This window comes from Cucurbita pepo, chromosome LG04, assembly GCF_002806865.2.
Source record: "Cucurbita pepo subsp. pepo cultivar mu-cu-16 chromosome LG04, ASM280686v2, whole genome shotgun sequence".
Taxonomy (NCBI): Eukaryota; Viridiplantae; Streptophyta; class Magnoliopsida; order Cucurbitales; family Cucurbitaceae; genus Cucurbita; species Cucurbita pepo.
In genome coordinates this window covers 5,145,369-5,166,084 of record NC_036641.1, presented here as the reverse complement: position 1 = coordinate 5,166,084, position 20,716 = coordinate 5,145,369, and the positions used below count along the sequence as shown (strand labels likewise).

The 20,716-nt window shown below is 39.2% G+C and overlaps 4 protein-coding genes across 9 annotated transcripts; 3 read left to right on the top strand and 1 right to left on the bottom strand.

The window, feature by feature from the left end:
• Nucleotides 1-1,124: 1,124 nt before the first annotated feature.
• Nucleotides 1,125-6,696, top strand: LOC111793782 (probable magnesium transporter NIPA8). 3 transcript variants are annotated; one of them, XM_023675820.1, is made up of 14 exons: nucleotides 1,125-1,339; nucleotides 1,963-2,102; nucleotides 2,558-2,645; nucleotides 2,763-2,824; nucleotides 3,012-3,097; nucleotides 3,213-3,286; nucleotides 4,256-4,358; nucleotides 4,444-4,572; nucleotides 4,673-4,772; nucleotides 4,891-5,010; nucleotides 5,536-5,626; nucleotides 5,699-5,765; nucleotides 6,082-6,178; nucleotides 6,270-6,696. In XM_023675820.1, exons 2-14 carry the CDS (start codon nucleotides 2,010-2,012, stop codon nucleotides 6,492-6,494), a joined length of 1,335 nt encoding a protein of 444 aa, XP_023531588.1. In that variant the 5' UTR covers nucleotides 1,125-1,339; nucleotides 1,963-2,009; the 3' UTR covers nucleotides 6,495-6,696. The 3 variants fall into 3 exon arrangements, with proteins under 3 accessions (XP_023531588.1, XP_023531589.1, XP_023531590.1); XM_023675821.1 differs by lacking the exon at nucleotides 1,963-2,102; XM_023675822.1 differs by lacking the exons at nucleotides 1,125-1,339; nucleotides 1,963-2,102 and having other exon boundaries at nucleotides 2,570-2,645; nucleotides 3,012-3,092.
• Nucleotides 6,697-8,846: 2,150 nt separating this feature from the next.
• Nucleotides 8,847-10,142, bottom strand: LOC111793620. Its single transcript, XM_023675580.1, has one exon. The coding sequence runs from the start codon at nucleotides 9,687-9,689 to the stop codon at nucleotides 9,039-9,041; it is 651 nt and encodes a 216-aa protein (XP_023531348.1). The 5' UTR covers nucleotides 9,690-10,142; the 3' UTR covers nucleotides 8,847-9,038.
• Nucleotides 10,143-13,978: 3,836 nt separating this feature from the next.
• On the top strand, nucleotides 13,979-14,972 carry LOC111793710. Its single transcript, XM_023675719.1, has one exon. It carries the CDS (start codon nucleotides 14,192-14,194, stop codon nucleotides 14,738-14,740), a length of 549 nt encoding a protein of 182 aa, XP_023531487.1. The 5' UTR covers nucleotides 13,979-14,191; the 3' UTR covers nucleotides 14,741-14,972.
• Nucleotides 14,973-15,382: 410 nt separating this feature from the next.
• On the top strand, nucleotides 15,383-20,515 carry LOC111792212 (DEAD-box ATP-dependent RNA helicase 41). 4 transcript variants are annotated; one of them, XR_002814761.1, is made up of 5 exons: nucleotides 15,383-15,505; nucleotides 15,877-16,008; nucleotides 17,161-18,731; nucleotides 18,804-19,095; nucleotides 19,208-19,622. XR_002814761.1 is itself a non-coding variant. In XM_023673556.1 (3 exons), the coding sequence occupies exons 2-3, from the start codon at nucleotides 15,939-15,941 to the stop codon at nucleotides 18,699-18,701; spliced, it is 1,611 nt and encodes a 536-aa protein (XP_023529324.1). In that variant the 5' UTR covers nucleotides 15,383-15,505; nucleotides 15,877-15,938; the 3' UTR covers nucleotides 18,702-19,622. The 4 variants fall into 4 exon arrangements, 1 of the variants encoding a protein (XP_023529324.1); XR_002814760.1 differs by lacking the exon at nucleotides 19,208-19,622 and adding an exon at nucleotides 20,148-20,515 and having other exon boundaries at nucleotides 17,161-19,095; XR_002814759.1 differs by having other exon boundaries at nucleotides 17,161-19,095.
• Nucleotides 20,516-20,716: the final 201 nt, after the last annotated feature.

Here is a 20,716-nt window from a genome sequence, read left to right as displayed (position 1 = left end):
CTGAAGTATGAGATGAAATGAGCTGAGGTCAATGTAGATGTTCACGTTCCTCCTAGGGGCCTGATTCTCATCTCGATTCCCCCAGCCCCTTCAGCTTATTACTAAAAAACAAGGGTGCCACGCCTTAGTTTGGCTGAATTGGTTTAATGATCTCTTTCTTCGATAGGACGGTCCGGCACGTTACCTTCAAAGTTCAAGAATCAATTGTTGAATTTCGACCGGTGGTAAAACCTGGGTTGTTCTTGTTGAAGCAACATTTTGTTCTGTATTTACATGCCATCTCCTTGGTTGTCCCGCCCTTCCTACAGGTTTCCTCCATCGACCTATCGTCCCGCAAGCGTCCCCTGTGTTGGTGTTGGTGTTGGTGTTGGTATTGGTTTGTGTTTGTGTTTGTGTTGGGATTACTTTGAACAAAGAGAATGAAACGAAACAATAGATTTTCCAAACTCACACAATTTTCTTACTTTTTCGATTTGATCATTTAATGCGTTTGAGAATTTAGTTTAAAAAGGTGTTCAAAACCCGATACTAACATGAATACTCCAAACGATTCAACCCAAATGCAAGAGTTGGGTTAGGATTATTTTTATCGGTTTTGAAAGCTCGATTCGATTAACAAGTTGAGATTTCTTGGTCGGGTCGATCCGATCAACCTAAATTTTGCATTAGTCCAAAAATTTCTTCTAACCCTACCCTACTTCTTAGATTGCTACGAACATTAAGATCATTTGACGCCTTTAAGTGATGTGACTGGTAAATGTTCGATATTTAAGTTTCACGAGATTCTAGTTATTAATGCAACACGAGATGGTTGAGTTGGATTCTCTACTATATTCTATTCATTTTGGTAACGAGCGTGATGAATCCAAAATTTTGGGTCAGTCATAAAATTTCTTCAAACCTAACTCGTGTAATTATGACCAATTCAATCACATTTAACCGAGCTGAGCGGACTTAACTTATAAGTTGAACATCTAAGTTTGTGCTCTTAACGTTGTAAGAATAAAGTATTTGAAAGAAGATTAGATGATTAAGCAAAATACGAAAGTGGGTCCCAAGTGACACGTGTGTCGTTATTAGTGTAGTCCGGAGCTTAGCCGATGGTCAGGCGACAGTTAAGTAAACGACGCCGGCCGTGCCTTTCTTTTCAAGCGTTCCTTTTTCATTTTCTTCATCGAAGCCTTCTTCCTCTCGCCGCCCACGACGGACTCCGGCGGTTTCCGAATTTCCCTTTGCCTTCGGTGGGAAGCAGCTCCGCTCAACCCCAATTCCTCCCTCCTTCTCAATGCCGGACTTCCTCTCTTCTGCGCTCCATCTATACTGACGGATCTTCCCACAGGTAATCCCTTCATCCCCATCTCTTCATTCTTGCTTCAATCGACTTTACTTACTTTTTCTTCTACCTTTCCAATTTGTTTTCCGTCTATTTTACTCTTTACATTTAGATCCATGGTTTCGCCTTCAGATCTTGATCAGGAATTACCCTGTTCATCCCTCGTTACCATGTCTCTGTCATCTTTACTTCTGTGTTGCCTGTTTCTTTTCTCTTCAATTTCTCTATATGTTCTTGAATTTCTCTCTCTGGGTCCGTTTTTTTGTTTCTGAATTTGTTACGACTGTAAGCTGTAACAGTTGTTTGCCCTATGCGTTCATATTAAAGCACCTTCTACCCGGGTTGCAGGGAGTGTTATGTTCCGAATCTATGTTCCGTTCCATTTCGGAATCGATGTTCTGCTTTTTGTTGTAACGATTACGAGCTGATGTTTTCTTTCGAGCTTGGCTCAAAATTCAGATAATGCTCAAAATTTTAGGATCTTCCAGCCGTCGACACTTACTCGAGATTCACCTTTTGAGCTCGTTTTTTATTGCTTTGGAATTTAAAACTTCTCGTGCTTATCCTCATGGGCAATTGACACTGTCTTACCTTTTGGCATTTACTCCTTTGCTGCTTTTCAACCACAGGCTGGGATATTAAGCTGTATGCAAATTCACTTACCCCGCTCTAATTTATGGGGGAGTGGGTTATTGGAGCTTTCATCAACCTCTTTGGCAGCCTTGCCATCAACTTTGGGACGAACCTTCTTAAATTAGGCCATAACGAGGTTTGGAGAGATCCCTTTTCCTTTTTTTTTTTTTTTTTTTGGTTTCTCTATGATTTGCTCTTGGTCTACACTGTCTAGCTAAGTTCTCTGCAACTACTTGTTGTTGCCGTTGTTCTTTGTAGACAGCATTTCGTTTACACATTTTTCTTGAGGATGCAATACAGGCATGCTCTAAGAGCTTTAGCGGCAGGTTTTAGTGTGTCGTGCATCATAAAACATAAATGTCATATATTCTTCCGAATAAAAGAAAAAAAAAATGTTTTACTTCAAAGTGGTAAATCCGTTGCCCTTTTTGGCTTGGTAAGTGATAGCCCGCCAAACTTTTAAGTTGCATAGCTAGTTGAGCTCAATTATACTCCACTCGATCACCCTTTTTTGTCATTCATTGTTTCATGCTACAGTGTTGTTATTTGTTACATGTTACATGTCCCCTGGTTTTAAAAATACCCTTGCAGAGAGAGAAGCATTCTATACTTGAAAACAATGGTTCTAATGGAAAGGCTCCAATGAAGCCCATAATATACTTTCAGGCTTGGAGAGTTGGTAAGTCATTTTCTGGTGTTCAATTCATTATAGGCATTTAAATGTTAAACTTTTTTGGAAGAAGAGTACATTTGAAACCTAATTCCTTATTTATAACTTGAAAGCTTTGCTGTACAGGTATTACATTTTTCATTCTTGGAAATTGCCTTAATTTTATTTCCTTCGGATATGCTGCCCAGGTTAGTAGAAATTACTTTATCCCATTTCACAACGTGAATATATTGGTATTGTAGGGATATATATGTGAATTTTCGTTCTTTGCAATGTTTATTAGATGTTTTACTTCTCTACTGGTCGTGTATTTCCTGTTCCACTTTTTTCTAATTTTATTTTCTTCCCCCTTCTCCCCCCTGCCCTGCCTTGCAGTCTCTTCTTGCAGCACTTGGATCTGTTCAGTTTGTGTCCAATATTGCTTTTGCATACTTCGTACTCCACAAGATGGTTACTGTTAAGTATGTTGACACCTTTAGTCATACATGTCTTTGGAACCATGAAGGCTGAGATAACGGGTTTTCATCATCTTTATTTCTAATTTAATGGTCAATGATTGCATTGCTTCTTTTGCAGGGTAATGGTTGCCACTGCTTTTATTGTTCTTGGAAATGTTTTTCTAGTTGCTTTTGGCAACCATCAGTCTCCTGGTATGTTTTACTTTTGATTTATATATCTTTCAAGTTCTATTGTCTTTTCCTTCTAATACGAAATGTCAAGAATGTCTATTTTGAGTTTTCCATGAAGCTTCTATGATATGGAGGAAATTATCATTTAATAATTATCTCAGAGCGCCATCTATTAAATTTTTTACTGATAGGCCATCGTTGAAACTTGCCTTATATCATCAAGTATGCTTAAAAGATGATGATTCAAACCCCCCATATAAAAAATTAGGAGTCAGCTGCCCAATATCATGAAACTTGCATTATGATGGTCTTTATTTTTTTTTAGCACTTTTGACCATTCAGGATCACTTATCCTGTCTGGGAAAAAATTAATTAAGAATGCTTTAACGTTTAAAGTTGGTTACAGTTTCTGCTTTCCATTTCTTCCATAGTTGATGCCTTCTACTTTCGAGTTTTATGAATAAAATGGTGAAGTATTTTTATCTTTTTGACTGTTTTTGTTGATTTTGGTGGATGAATGTCCACATTGCCTTTTGTTCAATGCTATCAATGCATTAAATTTGGCAAAATGTACCAACTCTTTGGATGTACATGCTGCATATTTCTAAGCAACAATGCCTTTGGTTTTTGAATGCATATTTCTCTACCTAACTAGTCTTTGGATGCATTTCCTCTGTCAATATGCTGTGCGGTTTAAATACTAATTCTTTGGGGTGATATTCAAGTGCCATGAAGTTTTGTTGAACCGTGGCTTAATTGTGGGTTGTTGCCCATAACATTTTATTTCACCTTGTGAAGCCTACAATCGTTAACAAATTTATAGTAGATTACTAACCAAATAGGCGTTCTTTCTGACTGCTACTTCGATGAGAAAAATTAGGTAAAAAAGGGTTTGCAGGGTGGTAGTGCAGAAAATAATTTATGCAATGGATTATTTGATCTAATCTGCTTGTAAATAATGAATCTTCGTATTTGGTTTTCTCTTTTCAGTGTACACTTCAGAACAGCTGGTGGAAAAATACGGAAATATTACTTTCCTTCTATACTGCGTGATTTTGATCTTGGTTGTTGTTATACATCACTCAATCTATAGGTCAGAATTAAAATAGATTCTTTCTTTCTTACTTTATATGAAGCTTCGAGTTGATAATAATATCCCGTATGGAACAAACGTGCAGAAGGGGAGAACAGTTACTTTCTGTTTCTGGACAAGAACTCAGACCATATTGGCATATGCTGCTACCATTTTCCTATGCTATAGTTTCAGGTGCAATAGGCTCTTGCTCAGTCTTGTTTGCAAAATCTCTGTAAGTTCGCTGACTTTTTTGTCCCTTTTTCCTGTAGGTGCTGAACCCACTTATATTTCTTTTTAGCTTTCTCTTTCTGATGTCGAGTTATCTGTTTTAGCTCAATACTGCTCCGATTGGCCATGTCTAGTGATTATCAGCTGCATAGCTGGTTTACATACTCCTTACTACTTTTGTTTCTCAGTACTGCGGGATTTTGGGTAAGGTCATTATGGGACTGTGCTTTTCCTCTTCCATGTTTTCATATTATTTTACTAATGTAAATGAACATCATATGTTTAACTTTTATTTCTGGATTTTTTTTATCTATTTCTACAGATGGCCAGGTTGAATGAAGGACTTTCACTGTTTGATGCAATCCTTATTGTTCCCATGTTTCAGATAGCTTGGACCTTCTTCTCCATTTGTACAGGTTTTATATACTTTAAAGAATTCCAGGTTCTCTCTCTCTCCCTCTCTCTCTGCTTGTGTGTGGGTGGTTGTGAGTGCCTTTTTTTTTGGGGGGGGGGGGGGGGGNATGACACTGGTTATGATATACTGAACCTACTAAATAGCATATGCATGTTCTTAGGAAAATGGTTTGTATAGCATTGGATCAAAGCTATGTCAATCGGCTTAGATCATAAATTGTAGTGGTTTCCTGGGGACTAGCAATCTTTTAAACAAGTTTGTAGCATTTTGTGGGCTGAGATGAGTTCTCTGGTTATTACCTTCTTAACTTCTCAGGAATGAGATTCATATTTCTTGTATGAATCAACAAGTAACCCAGTTATCTTTATTTTTGTCCTCGTTCATGTCACTCTTTGTATTAAGCGGTAAATAAGTGATAATTGTCTAACCATGCGCTTGTTTAACCTTTGATTTCAATGTCATTCTGCCTGTTGCCCTTAAATTCTGTCCATGCCTCAAGCATGAATTCAGTTTAGGTAATAAGCTTGCCTTTGTATTATCTCTTCTATTCAGGTGCTTGATGCTTTGAGAACGACGATGTTCATACTAGGAATGATGTCGGTTTTCATAGGCATTTCTTTGCTAGCTCCTGATGAGCCTAGAGGTATTTTAATTTAGAATTTAAATTTTGGATTACGTGGCAAATGTGAGAGATTGATTGGAACATGAATTTCAGACGGTGAGTTCAAAGATAATTCCTTGGTATCTGGGACGTCCACTAGCTTCTCAGCAGAAGAAGAGAGGTACAGCAATTTTTTTGCATGCTTATATGACATTATTTTTTCCATTGATTCTGAGTTCAAAACCACTTTCTGTTTGTAATGAAGATATCTGGTACTATACCCTTTTCTTTGTGGGGGCAATGTTAGTTCTAAACTAGAATTTCTCAGCAGTGAGAAGCCAGGGCTATTAAAAATGCGTACTTGTTTCGGTTTATTTTATGGATGTCGTAAAGTATTGTACAATGAAAAATCTATTATAGATGAAGTGCTGGGACTTTCTGCCATTTGATCTGCACCTCCCTCTTTACCCATTCTGTTGCATCTTTTCCATCTGCAGACTAATTGTGTCATCCAAAGAACTAGAGACTAGGGAAGCAAGATCATTTTCACAAGGATTCTTGTTAAAGATTACAGATGTAGCAGCCAAGGCGAAGGTATTGGAGTCGAACATTGGTGATTTCAGAAGCTTACTTGGTCGACATGTTTGTAATGGCTTAACTATATGCCATCTTATTCTCTTTGCAGGCTGCTTTAGCACTCTCTCTGGGTTTTGGAGAAGATTCACTCAGTGCATCAGCAGTACTTGTGATGCCTATGATGTCATCAAGGATGACCGGCTTTCGAGGAACTGGGTTCGACCGCTCCAAGTTTTTCTCGATGAGGAAGCCTGATTGGAGTAAGATCTCGTTGGATGATGAGGATCCGAAGGTGGTGGTCAACACAAACATAGGTTTCTCCCAAAACCTTTGAATAGGAGTAGCATTAAAAGAAAAATTGGGTTGGAGTATTAAACCAATGCCTTTTCTCTATAGCTATAGTAGTTAGAATTTAATATACCAGTTACCACGCATGTTCTTACATAGAAATTATACAAGACAATATTGTATATTATGGAGAACAATTCTTTTCTCGTAAAGCAAGTTAATATTTTTCGTAACGATTCCTTTCCGAACATCTTGGAACCATGCCTCTCTTTTAGAGTTATACTGAAAGATAAATAAATTTATACCTTTGATAATTGGAATAAGAAAAGTCTATCATGATAATTGTCTAAAACTCCTAGCAATCATGTAATAGAGGTAGCATGCGTAGCAGAATTTAGGTGGTTGAATATGAATTTAACGTCTGCAAAGGTTCTTTGGAACTATTTCAACTAGTTTTAAGAGCCCATCTTGAACTCAATTCTTTCCAAATTATTCATCGTAATGGTGATGTCCCCATTGGTTGGGGAGGAGAACAAAACACCATTTATAAGGGTGTGGAAACCTTCCCCTAGCAGACGCGTTTTAAAGCCTTGAGGGGAAGCCCGAAAAGGAAAGTCCAAAGAGGACAATATCTGCTAGCGGTGGGCCTGTGTCGTTACAAATGGTATCAGAGCTAAACACCGGACGATGTGCCAACCTTCTTGCCCTTCCCCGAAGGGGGGTAGACACGAGGCAGTGTGCCAGTAAGGACGCTGGGCCCTAAAGGGGGTGGATTTGGTGGCGGTCCCACATTAGTTGGCGAGGAGAACAAAATACCATTTATAAGGGTATGGAAACCTTCCCCTAGCAAACGCGTTTTAAAGCTTTGAGGGGAAGCCTGGAAGGGAAAGCCCAAAGAGGACAATATCTGCTAGCGTGAGGGGAAGCGGAAACCTTTCCCTAGCATACGCGTTTTAAAGCTTTGAGGGGAAGCCTGGAAGGGAAAGCCCAAAGAGGACAATATCTGCTAGCGGTGGGCCTAGGTCGTTACAATAATCTCCCAAAGGGAGTAAAAATAAAAGAAAGAAAATACCAAATCAAGAAGTTAGAAACAAGGAAACAGGAATTGTTGAAAGTCTTGTACATTCCATTGATCAGAAATTGAAAAGATCAAATCCGCGTTTCCTGCGTTGAAGTCTTCCTGATTGAGATTGTTTATTCCCCAACTCGCAGACACACACACAGGAGATCACCCAATAATGCTGTGTAAAATATATAGAGACAGAGAGATTACAGCTAATTGAAACAGTGACTTCTTAACACATCAAGAACAAGAGGGTCTCTTTGGTTGCATTGCTTGAAGATGGTTGGACTTCTTGCAAGTCTTCCTCTTAGTTAGGTGAACAAGGGGATCTCTTCCTCTGCTGGTTGGATACCCTAAATGCTTGTCTTTAAGACATTAACGTACCTTACTAACACAGTTTAGCTAGGCCACATAAGGGATATGAAAACGTAGCCGAACCAAGTGAGATCAAAAGCCACAACCCCGAAACGATTGTTGCTTAGGTGAGATCAAAAGTAATTAGGTTTGTCATAGTTTAGGTAAGACCAGAAGGTCTAGGTGACCATAACCTTTTTAGGTGACACCACAAACTATTAGGTGAGACATAACTTGTAATCCAACCAAGTGAGACGGAGATCGAATATTCATTTTCTGGATTACTTTGTTTTGTATGAAGCGACCTATCCTCTATTCCGACATAACTTGTAATCCAACCAAGTTAGAAAGTCATTAGGGTGTCAAATGACATGACTAGTAAATAGTTTATGTGCTATCATATTCTATTGCGCCAACCTATCCTCTAACCCACTAACAATGTCATAGCAAGTCTCAAGTAGTGCACATGACTCGCTTACATTCCAACAAATCATAGTCGAGTTGCAACGAATAACTTCCATCAAGCTGTGTGACAAATAACAATTGGCTAGTGTGATCCTAATAGTCTCTTCTCTCTATATTAGAAGATAGATGTACATGAAAGAAAAGAGAGAGAGGTACTTTCTCTATTATATTGAAACTCTGCCAAATTTAAGACTTGAACTAATATTCCATGTCTAGTGTCTGCACCTCTTTGTTGTTGCAAGTAACCTCCAATCGTGCCCTCCGATACTGTGATGTCCCACATTGGTTGGGGAGGAGAACAAACCACCATTTATAAGGGTGTGGAAATCTTCCCCTAGCAAACACGTTTTAAAGCCTTGAGGGGAAGCCCGAAAGGGAAAGCCCAAAGAGGACAATATCTGCTAGCGGTGGATCTGGGGCGTTACAGATACTACCTTCAAATGTTGGTGTGGGCACAGTCAACCCGATTATTAGCGCAATCAACTTACTAAGTATGTTCGAGTTGCTTGAATAATGTAGAGAAACATATTAGGCTCTTGTATCGATTTCTATGCATAGCTTAGTGCATTCAGTTGTACACATAAACAACCTCTTCTGTCTTTTTTCCTTTTCCATACACAGATTTATTATATTGTCATAACTGATGAAAGAATAACATGTAGAATTTCTTCAAACCACACAACAGCAAGGGGAATGAATTAGCTTAAATTAACTATATTGCAGTAGTTGCAGGCGTCGTTGTGTCCTCAGCTGTTCATAGAACCTTCTGATGAATTCCTCAGCCTGATTATCCACTTGTCCACTTTCACTGCTAATTTCATTTTCTTCCTCAGACGAATAGTTGGATATCCGTACGTTGAACGGGGAAACGAGTGGGCTTGCCCCCTCCATTGCAGGACTTAAAGCATTATACTGCAAGTGATTTACTGTGTTCTCAGGAGTCATGGGTAGTAAAGTAATCGCCGCCCTGGCTTCTGGGTCTGAACCTTCTTCTTCTTCTTCTTCTTCTTCTTGCTTTGTTAGGTTGATACAGGGGAAGTAAGCATGGTATTTGGCGCTGCGCTTTGACATGTGGGAAAAAACAGGATTAATGGGAGTGTTGCTGCAGGAAAACTCGTAGTCCTGTATGCCGAAACCGCCACACGTCATATCTCCGACACTGGAGCCATGGTGGTGGTGATGGAACATGAAGTAGCTGGTGAAAGATTTTCTGAACAGCTTACCTCTCTTCAGCATCAAATTCATGTCCATGATGAACCTTCTCTTTGAGATCAGACCCTTTCTTGCCATTAGAATAAGCGCTACCTTGAGAACATTCCAAAGCCTCTTGGCTCTAACAGAGGACTGGAGTCCACCCATGATTGATATCTGTAATTGTAATGTTTTATGATACGATATGTCTTTCTTTCAGCTGCTGGGGATGGGTTTCTTTGTTCCTGCGAGGTTTGAGAGGCCTCGCAGAAGCAAAGAAAACCCAACAAGAGGAGGAACCAGCAGCAGCAGCAGCAGGGAGATGGGGAACATCCAACGACCTATGCTCCATTATTATAGGAAGTGGAGGGGCATTAGTGCAGAGGAAGCCACGCTCCTGCCATTTGAAAATTGAGGTCCAACCACCGCTCCTAATCCTCCAGCTCCATGGTCTGTTGCCTTGTCTGTTTGTTTGTCTAATGTTTTTTGAATTATAGTATAGTATGGACAGGAAAAGAGCGAGCACTTGTTTGGAAATTGCTGGTATGTGTGAAAAAAGAAAGAAGCTAGCTTTTTCAACGGTACAATTAGCTCCATTATTAGGCCAGCAAACCTACTACTACTACTTGGACCTGGTCCTACTGCTCCATGATTGTATTTTCCAGAGGTTCTTTTGGGGCTTTTGAGCGTTTTAAGATAAATCTTAGGTCACCCGATTTAGCGTTGTTGTTCGGGATCAACTTGGTAGTGTTATGACTGTGGCTACAAAGGGTTAGATCTAGTTACGATGGAAGTGTTGTGGCTGTGGCTACAAAGGGTTAGATCTAGTTACGATGGAAGTGTTGTGGCTGTGGCTACAAAGGGTTAGATCTAGTTACGATGGAAGTGTTGTGGCTGTGGCTACAAAGGGTTAGATCTACGCTACAAAGGGTTAGATCTAGTTACGATGGAAGTGTTGTGGCTGTGGCTACAAAGGGTTAGAACTAGTTACGATGGAATTGTTGTGGCTGTGGCTACAAAGAGTTAGATCTGGTTACGGTGGAAGTGTCGCGGTTGTAACTCCATAGAGTTAGATCTGATATAATCTCCCGCCCTCCCTCAGTTAAAATGAGAAATCTCTTAGCGGTTTCTCTCATGCTCCACCTTGGACCGGTCCTTGCAAGTTACATGGACATCTATATCCCAAACTTACTTTTAGCGCCAAATAAAGAATTGAGTGTTAAATTACAAATTTATTTCATGTTTGTGTCTTACATATCCCTAAATTTTAAAAAGACATATATTTTTGAACTTGTAATTTTGTATTTAATAGAATAATATATTAGTCATAATCACGGGACGATTCGTCCTATTCAGATATTCACGACCAAGAAACACTAGATTCTCTTTTGGGTAGGCCCCGAAAGGAGAAGGTTGGAATGCCAACAGGCGTCTATTATTGAATTCTCCCGACCCGATAGTACCCTATTTGTCAAAGTCACTGAATGAGTAAGTCCCCAATCCCGATATTTATACCAACTCTATAAAATTCGTCTATAAATTTGGTAATAAAATATATAAAATATTAATTGAGATATGAGGAAGAAAAGTGAGTGGAGGCAATGAGGGGAATATTGAAAGGCTTAGTTTGTATTCCTTATTGAAGAGAAGAAAAGAAAAGGGAACCAAAATGGTACCCATAGCCCAATACCAAATGCCTTCCACATTAAGTAAATTTGAGAGCGACTTCTTTACGTACACTAAATAACTTCAAATTCAAACCGTGTAACAGGTGAAGATTCGAATCTCTGACTTCTTAATTGAAAGTATCTCCCAAGTTAGCTGCTCGGATCGACATGAATAAATTTATTAGTTAACCATTTTATTTAGAGAGATATTTTCAAAATTGTAACCTATGCAACGTTTTTTTTGAACTCGATCGATATAAACAGCTCTAAGGTATGAACCGTTAAAGTGGTGCTCAAAGGAAGTCACACCCATTATCAATTTCGTATCCATTAAACCGTGGTTACAATAAAATACGAGACTCCTAAGCACTCAATTATAAAAACTCAAAACGAGCGTTTCCTTTCAGTGACTCAATTATAAAAACTCTAAAGTTAAGCGTGTTTAATTTATTTGATGAGGACAAAATATGCTAAAAAACCCGTGTTGATTTGTGGAGATAATAGTATACACTCTTGAAAGCGACGAGTAAATAATGTTGTCACGTCACACTGAACTGTGTCGTATTTCAAATTCACAGCCCCACTACCACTTTATTGATCTCCACTACTTCCACTAATTGGCTGCCCTTTGTCTGTTTGGTGCCTCTTCAATCATATTGAAAGTACCTTTCTTTTAATTGCATCCTCTTTTTGTCATTTATACCCAAAAATTAATAATAATAATAATTAATTTTAATGCTTTTTTAATCACATGGGTCGGGTTGGGTTGAGTGGGTGAAATCTTTTAGATCAACTTAAAATTTCGGGTTAGTAGGATTAGTGATCTGAACAACCTGGATAGAGTTCACAACCCAATCTTCTATTTTTTTTTTTTATTGGGTAGTGTTGTAACCATGTGATTTGGGTTAGACGGGTTTTCGAGTCATAGTCGAGTTTTCGGGTCATATGAAACCCCTACCCTCGATCGGTGGAGAAGTTTTTCTAGTCAAAATTTTAAAATTCAATACATTTGATACTGTAACGACCCAGATCCACCGCTAGCAGATATTGTCATTTTTGGGCTTTCCCTCAAGGCTTTAAAACGCGTCTGCTAGGGGAAGGCTTCCACACCCTTATAAATGATGGTTTGTTCTCCTCCCCAACCAACGTGGGACATCACAATCTACCCCCCTTCGGGGCCCAGCGTTCTCGCTGGCACTCTTTCCTTCCTCCAATCAATGTGGGACCGCCCCCAAATCCACCCCTCTTTGGGACCAGCGTCCTTGCTGGCACACCGCCTCGTGTCTACCCCTTTTTGGGGAACAGTGGGAAGGCTGACACATCGTCTGGCTCTGATACCATTTGTAACGACCCAAATCCACCGCCAGCAGATATTGTCCTCTTTGGGCTTTCCCTTTCGGGCTTCCCCTCAAGGCTTTAAAACGCGTCTGCTAGGAGAAGGTTTCCACACCCTTATAAATGGTGGTGTATTCTCCTCCCCAACCAATATAGGACATCATGGATACAGATTTGTTGTTAGTATATTTTCCCTTGACTCTGTTTGTGGTTTGAATGAGTCCGTACATACAGTATGGTACATATTTTCAAAGAACGGACGATTTGGTGACGTTCAATATCTTAACTAATAGATATGCTCGGGATGAGTCGGGTTAATTTTTGAATATGATAAGTCTCGTAATTAGCAATATTTTGTAGCGATGTTGTGTTGTTTTAACAGCCTCGTAATTGGCACCAAAGTTATTCTCATTATATTTAAAGTTGTTGTAAATTGATGCCCATCTCTTCTCTTTATTCCTTTTCTTCTCTACTTTATTCTCTGTCATTGACTTAGCCAGCAACCGCCATTCTCTTTAAACACTTGTCCCTCCACACCCACACAGTCCCCCTCGAGTTTAGATCCGATCGAGTTGAGATATTTTCTAAACGGTTAAGTCCATTGCTAGCACATATTATCTGCTTTCACCTATTACGTATTGTCATTAGCTTCACGATTTTAAAACGTGTCTAGTAGGGAGAAGTTTCTATACCCTTATAAGGGATGTTTCGTTTTCTCGATCTTACAATTCACCCATTTGGAGGGTCCACCGTCTTCATTGGCACAATGTCAGTATCTAACTCTGATCCCATTTGTAATGCCCAAGTCCACCAGTAGCAAATATTGTCCGCTTTACCCGTTATGTATTGCTGTTAGCCTCACGAATTTAAAACGTGTCTTGTAAGGAGAGATTTCTATACCCTTATAAGGAATGTTTCGTTTTCCTAATCTTACAATTCACCCTTTTGGAGGGTCCAACGTCTTCATTGGTACAATGTCTAGTGTCTGGCTATGATCCCGTTTGTAATGACCCAAATCCACCACTATAGCAAACATTGTCCGCTTTAGCCCCTTATGTATTGCTGTCAGCCTCACGATTTTAAAACCTGTCTAGTAAGAAAAGGTTTCTATACCCTTATAAGGAATGTTTCGTTTTCCCGATCTCACAATCCATCCCTTTAGAGGGTCCAACGTCTTCATTGACACAATGTCCAGTGTCTGGCTCTGATCCCATTTGTAATAACTCAAGTCCACCATTAGCAAACATTGTCCCTTTTAGCCAGTTATGTATTGTTGTCAGCCTCACGATTTTAAAACGCGTCTATTAGAACCCATGAACCAACCCAACCCAAAAAGTTGACGACCCAATCTAAACCGTACGATTAGGGTTAATTTGATCGAATCCTCGGGTGACCCGGGTTTTCTTTTTCAGTGATTCTTTTGCTCGTTATCCGAACACAAACTCGCCATCACAGGCTCTTTGGCTTGATTTTTGGAGCAAAAAAAGTTATTCCATTGATTGACATTATGCCTTCCATTCCGCCAGATGTCTTGAATCGCTTCCATATATCACTCTCTTCCACCTTTCCTTAACCACCACTCTTCCTTTCTTCCTCTGTTTCTTATCAGCTTCAGTCGCCTTCACTTATTTAACAGATCATCCAATTATCAAGCATTTGAACCACAATATGAAGAAGGAATCATTGAGCAACATGGTGAAGCAAATGGCCTGTGGGTTAAGAGCCATGGTGAAAAGAAAAGCTCGAGCCCTCAAAGCTCGCCTCATTATCTACTCATTGCTAGCTCAATCCAACTTCCTCGTCTCCTCAATCCCTTTATCCACGGTCACCCATCAACAAAATCAGTGCCAAATTCAAGCCGCCGAGCTCGAACAAGCTCAAGAACATCAGGGAGTAGTAGAACAAGAAACAGGGGCCGAAACAGGGGCCGAAACAGGGGCAGAAACAGGGGCAGAAACAGGGGAAGAAACAGGGGCAGAAACAGGGGAAGAAACAGGGGAGTGGGCGGAGCTGGAAACAGAGGCGGCTGTCGGAAGAACAAATGGGTGGTCGGTGATTGAGATGGTGAAGAATTCGAAGGAGGAGGCCGGCGAGGAGTTCAGTTTAGAGAAGGATATTGATGATGTGGCTGATTTGTTCATACGGAACTTCCATAGCCAGATGAGGATGCAGAAGCAGAACTCTCTTAATAGATATCACAAAATGCTTTCTTCTTAATCTATATATACATTTACTCTGTTTTTATGAATCAAATCTTGTATTTAATGTCAACTCTTCTCGATTCTTTCTCGAGCTTACACCTATTTCCAGTCGGGGACACGTAATTACTAGGAGTGTCGCTTCCTGCATATTCATACAAGCCCCGAGTAAACATCTCTAGGTCTTACGAGATACCCACTACGCAGAGTATTCTTACTGAGCGAAATAGAGATCTGTCTATTTGATTTGATTCTTCCTATTCTTCGTATCGTCTAGGTCTTACGAGATCCCATATTTCAATTTTCTTTTTGAGTTCTAACTTCCTGTATCATTTAATTTTCGCTATATCGTCCAGGTCTTACGAGACCAATGGTAAGATTTTTACGAGGCTCAGAATATTATTAAATGATCCCAGGTCTTACGTAAGACCTTCGATTGAAAATATTATTAATATTTAATAGAATTTATTGGTAAATCAATAAATTAATTAAGAATTAAATATATTTATTAAATTACAAATATTAAGTTGTTATTTAAAACACATTTATAAATAAATAAAATTGATTAAATTATTATAAGAGAGAATAAAGGTTAATTTAATATATTTAATTTTTTTTATTATTATTAAAATATTAGCCTACTAAATTTCCATACAAGCGCAACACTGCACGGTTCGCTCAAATGGAGAAGAGATTGAAAATTTTCAACCGAGGGATAAACTGAGAGGAGATTGAAGAATTTGTTCGTTGTTCTGCGAGCGAACGATCGGCCCTTGTACTCCAGGTAATCTTCCTCGATCTCTTCTGTTCTATGCTGTCCTGTTTGTTGCAGATGATTCCACCAAAATTTTCCATTCGAGATTTCATACATAATACGCATCGTGAAAAAATTTATTGATATATTTTTCGCTCACCTAAATTACATCGAAGAATTTAATTGGGGGGATGATATCAATTTTCTGGTAGCGATTCCGTTAAACAATTAATCAAGTGATTCCAGTGAGCCTAGGTTTAGAAGTCAGGATGTTATTTACCTGTTAAAGAATGAGAAGATTAGTGTTCCCATACAAAATCCTTGATGGTATGGATGATCAATCCCTAACTAGTTGCTCAGCCCTTTAAATTTATGGTGGAGATTGTTTATTTATTTTGCAGGAACTTATGCGCATGCTCGAGTCTTTCTTCCTCCAAGCGTCATAATACTCAGTTTTTCAGTCATGGAAAACGGAAACAAGGATTATGTGCCTCAATCATTGTCAAAAGCGATTGATACTGATGAATCTGGAGGTAAAAAAAGAGGGTTTTGGTTCTTTGAGACACAAGAACATGTGTGTTTTTACTGCTTTGTTACATTGATATGTATCATTTGACGTTGTTATGCTTACTTGATCGTTTTTGGCTAGGTTCTTTTTTTTTATTTTCCTTCATGCCCCAACATATTTTGTTATTCATGTTTTTAATGTACTTGTCAATATTTTTGCTCATCCGATACCGACATGGTGAATTCTTGCTAATATCTTAACATTTGAATCTAGTTCTTCTCAATCCATTGAGTTTGGCGGAACCTATCATGCACTTGTGTAACTGTCAAGTCTGTCGCCGTAGTCATGTTAATTGACTATGATGCCAATTAACTGAAATAACTGGGATAGGAATAGGGAAATTACAATGTACCTAGGAATTTTACTGCATAGTTAGCTGCTCTAGGACTAAATTTGCTTTGATTTATGGTTGAAAGGAAAAATAGCCCAAGTAAATGGTTAATTTATCTGAAAATGCGAAGGCAAATGTTCTCTAGGATCGGATAGGTGAATCTGCATCTGCTTTAGGTTCTAATATAAGTCCTAATTAGGAGTATGGTATCTCCACTACAATCAAATTTCCTGTTTCAAATCCATCATTTTCAGAGTTCCTGTCAGAAATTGTTTCATAATTTGAATGTGCAGATTCCTAGTTTTCTTATAAAACCTTGTTATTTTTCCTGTTATATCTTTAGCGTCTATGTTCCAGGTAGTGTTGTTGGGTTTAGAAACTGGTAAGCTATTCGTCGAGGGAGTTAATTTTGAATGGTAACTTCCCCATAGCTTAGTTTCTTTCAAATGATTGAAAGAAAGCAATTGAGGTGAACCTAAGTTCATGCATTATCTTTGATCCACTTTGAACAATTAGATTTCCAAATGTATGATTGATCGCGTCTGTTGATGCATGATTATAGACAAATTAATAGACGTGATCAGTCATGGTTGGCATGTTACACTAACTAATTGAAACAAGAGATTGTATAAAATGGAAGCACAACAGGAAAATTATTGCATCGCTTTCGGGAATTTATCTCGTTGGTTTTACTAGTGGTTTATTTTTTCTTTCCAGCAACTTTTGTATGCTTAATAAATGCCTGGATTTTGTATAATCTTCCTTGAACTTTTGTTTCTAATGTAGAATCTGCTGTTAAAGTGAAATGTAAAGATCAGAGAGAGGCTTTGCCTGGCGAACCTAAATGTGTTGTTTGTGGTCGCTATGGTGAGTATATATGTGACGAGACAGATGATGATATTTGCAGCATGGAATGTAAACAGTCAGTCCTGTGCAAAATGGCTAATAGGAACGCACTGCCTTTTGATTTTCCACCTCCTAAAAAACTTCCTGCAGCTGATGAGTGCTTTTATGTTAAGGATTCTAATTGTTCGGGATCTTCTTCTTTGACTTGTGAGCAGACTGAATTGCTCAGGAGAAAACTTGGAATCGTTATAAAGGGAGACATAGGTTGTGCTCCTACATTGTCATTTTCTTCCTGTAACCTTCCTCAGAAGCTCCTTCAAAATCTAGAGACCGCAGGCTATGAGATGCCCACAGCTGTCCAGATGCAAGCTATACCAGCTGCTTGTTTAGGTAAAAATCTGCTTGTTTCAGCTGAGACTGGCTCTGGAAAGACCGTGTCCTATCTGGTCCCAATAGTTTCTTACTGTGCTCGTGTTCGTCTCGAGAATTTCCATGGCGAAAAGAAGCCACTAGCTATGGTTCTTACACCTACTAGAGAGCTTTGCATCCAAGTTGAAGAACAAGCTAAGTTGCTTGGAAAAGGTATGCCATTTAAAACTGCCCTTGTTGTCGGTGGTGATGCCCTAGCTGGACAGGTCTATCGTATCGAGCAAGGAGTTGAGCTGATTGTCGCTACTCCAGGCAGGTTGGTTGATCTTTTGATGAAGCATGATATTGAATTCGATGAGCTGAAGACGTTTGTTCTGGATGAAGTGGATTGCTTGCTCCAAAAAGGCTTTCGCGATCAGGTATTACAAATTTTTACGGCTCTTTCAAGACCGCAAATCTTAATGTATTCCGCAACTACCTCTCCGGAAGTAGAGAAGATGGCAAGAACTATGGGAGATGGTACTGTTATTATAACCGCTGGCATGTCAAATAAACCAACTAAGGCTTTGAAGCAGCTTGTTATCTGGGTTGAATCAAAGAATAAGAAGCAAAAGCTTTTTGACATATTAGCAAGCAAGCAACATTTTATGCCACCTCTTGTAGTATATGTAGGCTCAAGGCTTGGGGCCGATCTACTTTCTAATGCAATTACTGTTACCACTGGGATAAAGGCATTGTCGATTCACGGGCACAAGTCCATGAAGGAGAGACGAGAAGCCATGAAGTCATTTCTGGTGGGAGACGTTCAAGTGATGGTGGCTACCGGGATTTTGGGTCGAGGGATGGATCTCCTGCGTGTGAGGCAAGTGATTGTATTTGACATGCCAAATTCCATCAAGGAGTATGTTCACCAGATTGGTCGGGCATCTAGACTTGGAGAGGAGGGCAAAGCCATAGTGTTTGTGAATGGGGAAAATACGAATTTATTTCAAGATTTAGTCGAGATCTTAAAGTCGTCTGGAGCACCTATACCTCGAGAACTTTCGAATTCACATTATGCAGTAAATTCTTCGCACACGGCCAGAAACGGGAGGAAACGGAAGTATACTTGATATAGATTTGTGGAAGAATGTCTATCCCAAGTAGGTCTCTATCTACTTTTAACGAATTTATTTTCGGTCTTATAAGATCATTTACATTGTCAGTGTTCATAGTTTCGACGCAATGTTTACGAAGACAAACTATGGATCCCGTTCTCCGAAACATCTGTTGGCATTGTGAAACTTCCCAGTACCTGGGGCATTTGTGAGCCTGTGGAAGTACTGGAGCTTTGTTACGACACGCAGTAAAATCCTTGCGGTAAGCAATGGACTAAGTTTTGATCTTCGGCTGATGAAATGCACCTGCGTTTTCGTGCACTTTCGTCACTCTCAGTGTGGTCAGGGTGTTTCCGAGCTGCGAGACCGGGCGAAGCCTCCTCCAACCAACAAGGTTACATGGTGAAAGGTAATCCTTGATCATTTTATCTGCAAGGGAGACTATTTGTTGTTCGAAGTCAATGAATTCCATTTTGGTCGAGTATTACTGAAAAACAAAATTAACAATTTCTTTCTTCCAGACCAAAGAAGGCCTACGCCGATGCTGCTACGATCCTAGAATGTTGTTACTTCAACCAGTACTTCATCCATTTCCTAGTAGCTGAACATTAGATTGTAGATCCTCAACCAGTACTTCATCCATTTCCTAGTAGCTGAACATTAGATTGTAGAGCCTAAAAGAGGGATGTTCTTGCTTAAAATTTTAAATATTGATGATAGTGAGCTGTTGAAACTGTGTGTTGAGAGATGATATGATTAATTGGGGTGTGATATGGTCAATGTTATTGCTGGTTAGGAAAGAAAATCGTACCATGTAAATGAATTTCCACAGGTGGAATTGAACCATTTTTTCAACACAGCGTTGTGGTTGGTTTTTTTTCTCTCTTTTTAGTTCAAGAAGGGTGGAAAATATGAGAAGCTTCCAAGTTTTTATTATTTGTTTTTTTGTCGGGATTTGAATTTCCAATCTTTTGATCAATAATACACGTTTTTATTAGTTGAGTTAGATCAATAATATTCTTCATGTTTGAAAAACATTTCAAATGTTCTCACGATGACTGATAAGGAAACAATGTGTGAAGAATGTTCTTCACACTTTGAGTTACGATCTGATTGGTGCATTGTCTGAGATTTTAGTGTGAGCTATCTTCCTGATTGGTGTGCATTGTTTGAGATTTTAGTGTGAGCTATCTTCTAGGATTTTAGTGCGAGATGTCTTCTTGATCGGTGCATTGATTGAGATTTTAGTGCGAGTTGTCTTCTGGGATTTTGAGCTGTCTTCTGGCAGTTTTCTGATCGGCACATTGTCTAAGATTTTAGTGTGAGTTATCTTCTTACAGTTTTTTTATCGGCGAATTGTTTGAGATTTTGGTGTAAGATGTCTTGTAGTTTTCGTGCATTGCTTAAAATTTTAGTGTGAATCGCTTGACTAACTCGCCCCTTAATACTCAATTTCACTAGGGTCGAGGATGGATGAAACCAATCATCATTGTAAATCGTGCAAGCGAAGCCGGAAAACAGACCGTTGCGCAACGGCTAGGACTCATGTACAAGGAGTTTTGAGCGTGAGCTACCACTCATGCAGCGGCAAAGACCCGCAACTCTCAAAGAGGAAGAGGACACCAACTGCCCGAATCAATATAGCAAACCCTCCATTTACTCAAAGAGGGAGAAACTAGTGATGATTGCCATGAATGCAGCCTTCGAGCTGTCTTCTTGCAATTTTCTTATTGTGCATTGTTTGAGATTTTAGTGCGAGCTATCTTCTTACAATGTTCGATTGATGACACATTCAAATCATTTTTATTTCAACATAGTGCATTTTTCAATCAACTCTCTCGAATCCTCTTCTTCTTCTACGATCTATTTTATCACCTCCATCGTTCTTGCATCATTTTCACTCTATTCCCTCATTTAAACCAATAATAAATTTCACGGTCGTTTCTACACCTCAAATATGCACGCTTTCATTCAAGGGTCCGTGTCAACGGTCCACGATCCTAGACCATTTGTGAACCATTTTGAAAGGT

What these genes read in the sequence shown, in the direction of transcription:
- LOC111793782 (XM_023675820.1), top strand. Translation starts at nt 2,010, where the DNA reads ATGGGGGAGTGGGTTATTGGAGCTTTCATCAACCTCTTTGGCAGCCTT. An exon ending in TCAGTACTGCGGGATTTTGG is followed by an intron (nt 4,773 to 4,890) that starts GTAAGGTCATTA and finishes CTATTTCTACAG; the next exon opens with ATGGCCAGGTTGAATGAAGG. An exon ending in TTCTCAGCAGAAGAAGAGAG is followed by an intron (nt 5,766 to 6,081) that starts GTACAGCAATTT and finishes TTCCATCTGCAG; the next exon opens with ACTAATTGTGTCATCCAAAG.
- LOC111793620 (XM_023675580.1), bottom strand. Translation starts at nt 9,689, where the DNA reads ATGGGTGGACTCCAGTCCTCTGTTAGAGCCAAGAGGCTTTGGAATGTT.
- LOC111793710 (XM_023675719.1), top strand. Translation starts at nt 14,192, where the DNA reads ATGAAGAAGGAATCATTGAGCAACATGGTGAAGCAAATGGCCTGTGGG.
- LOC111792212 (XM_023673556.1), top strand. Translation starts at nt 15,939, where the DNA reads ATGGAAAACGGAAACAAGGATTATGTGCCTCAATCATTGTCAAAAGCG. An exon ending in TGATACTGATGAATCTGGAG is followed by an intron (nt 16,009 to 17,160) that starts GTAAAAAAAGAG and finishes TTTCTAATGTAG; the next exon opens with AATCTGCTGTTAAAGTGAAA.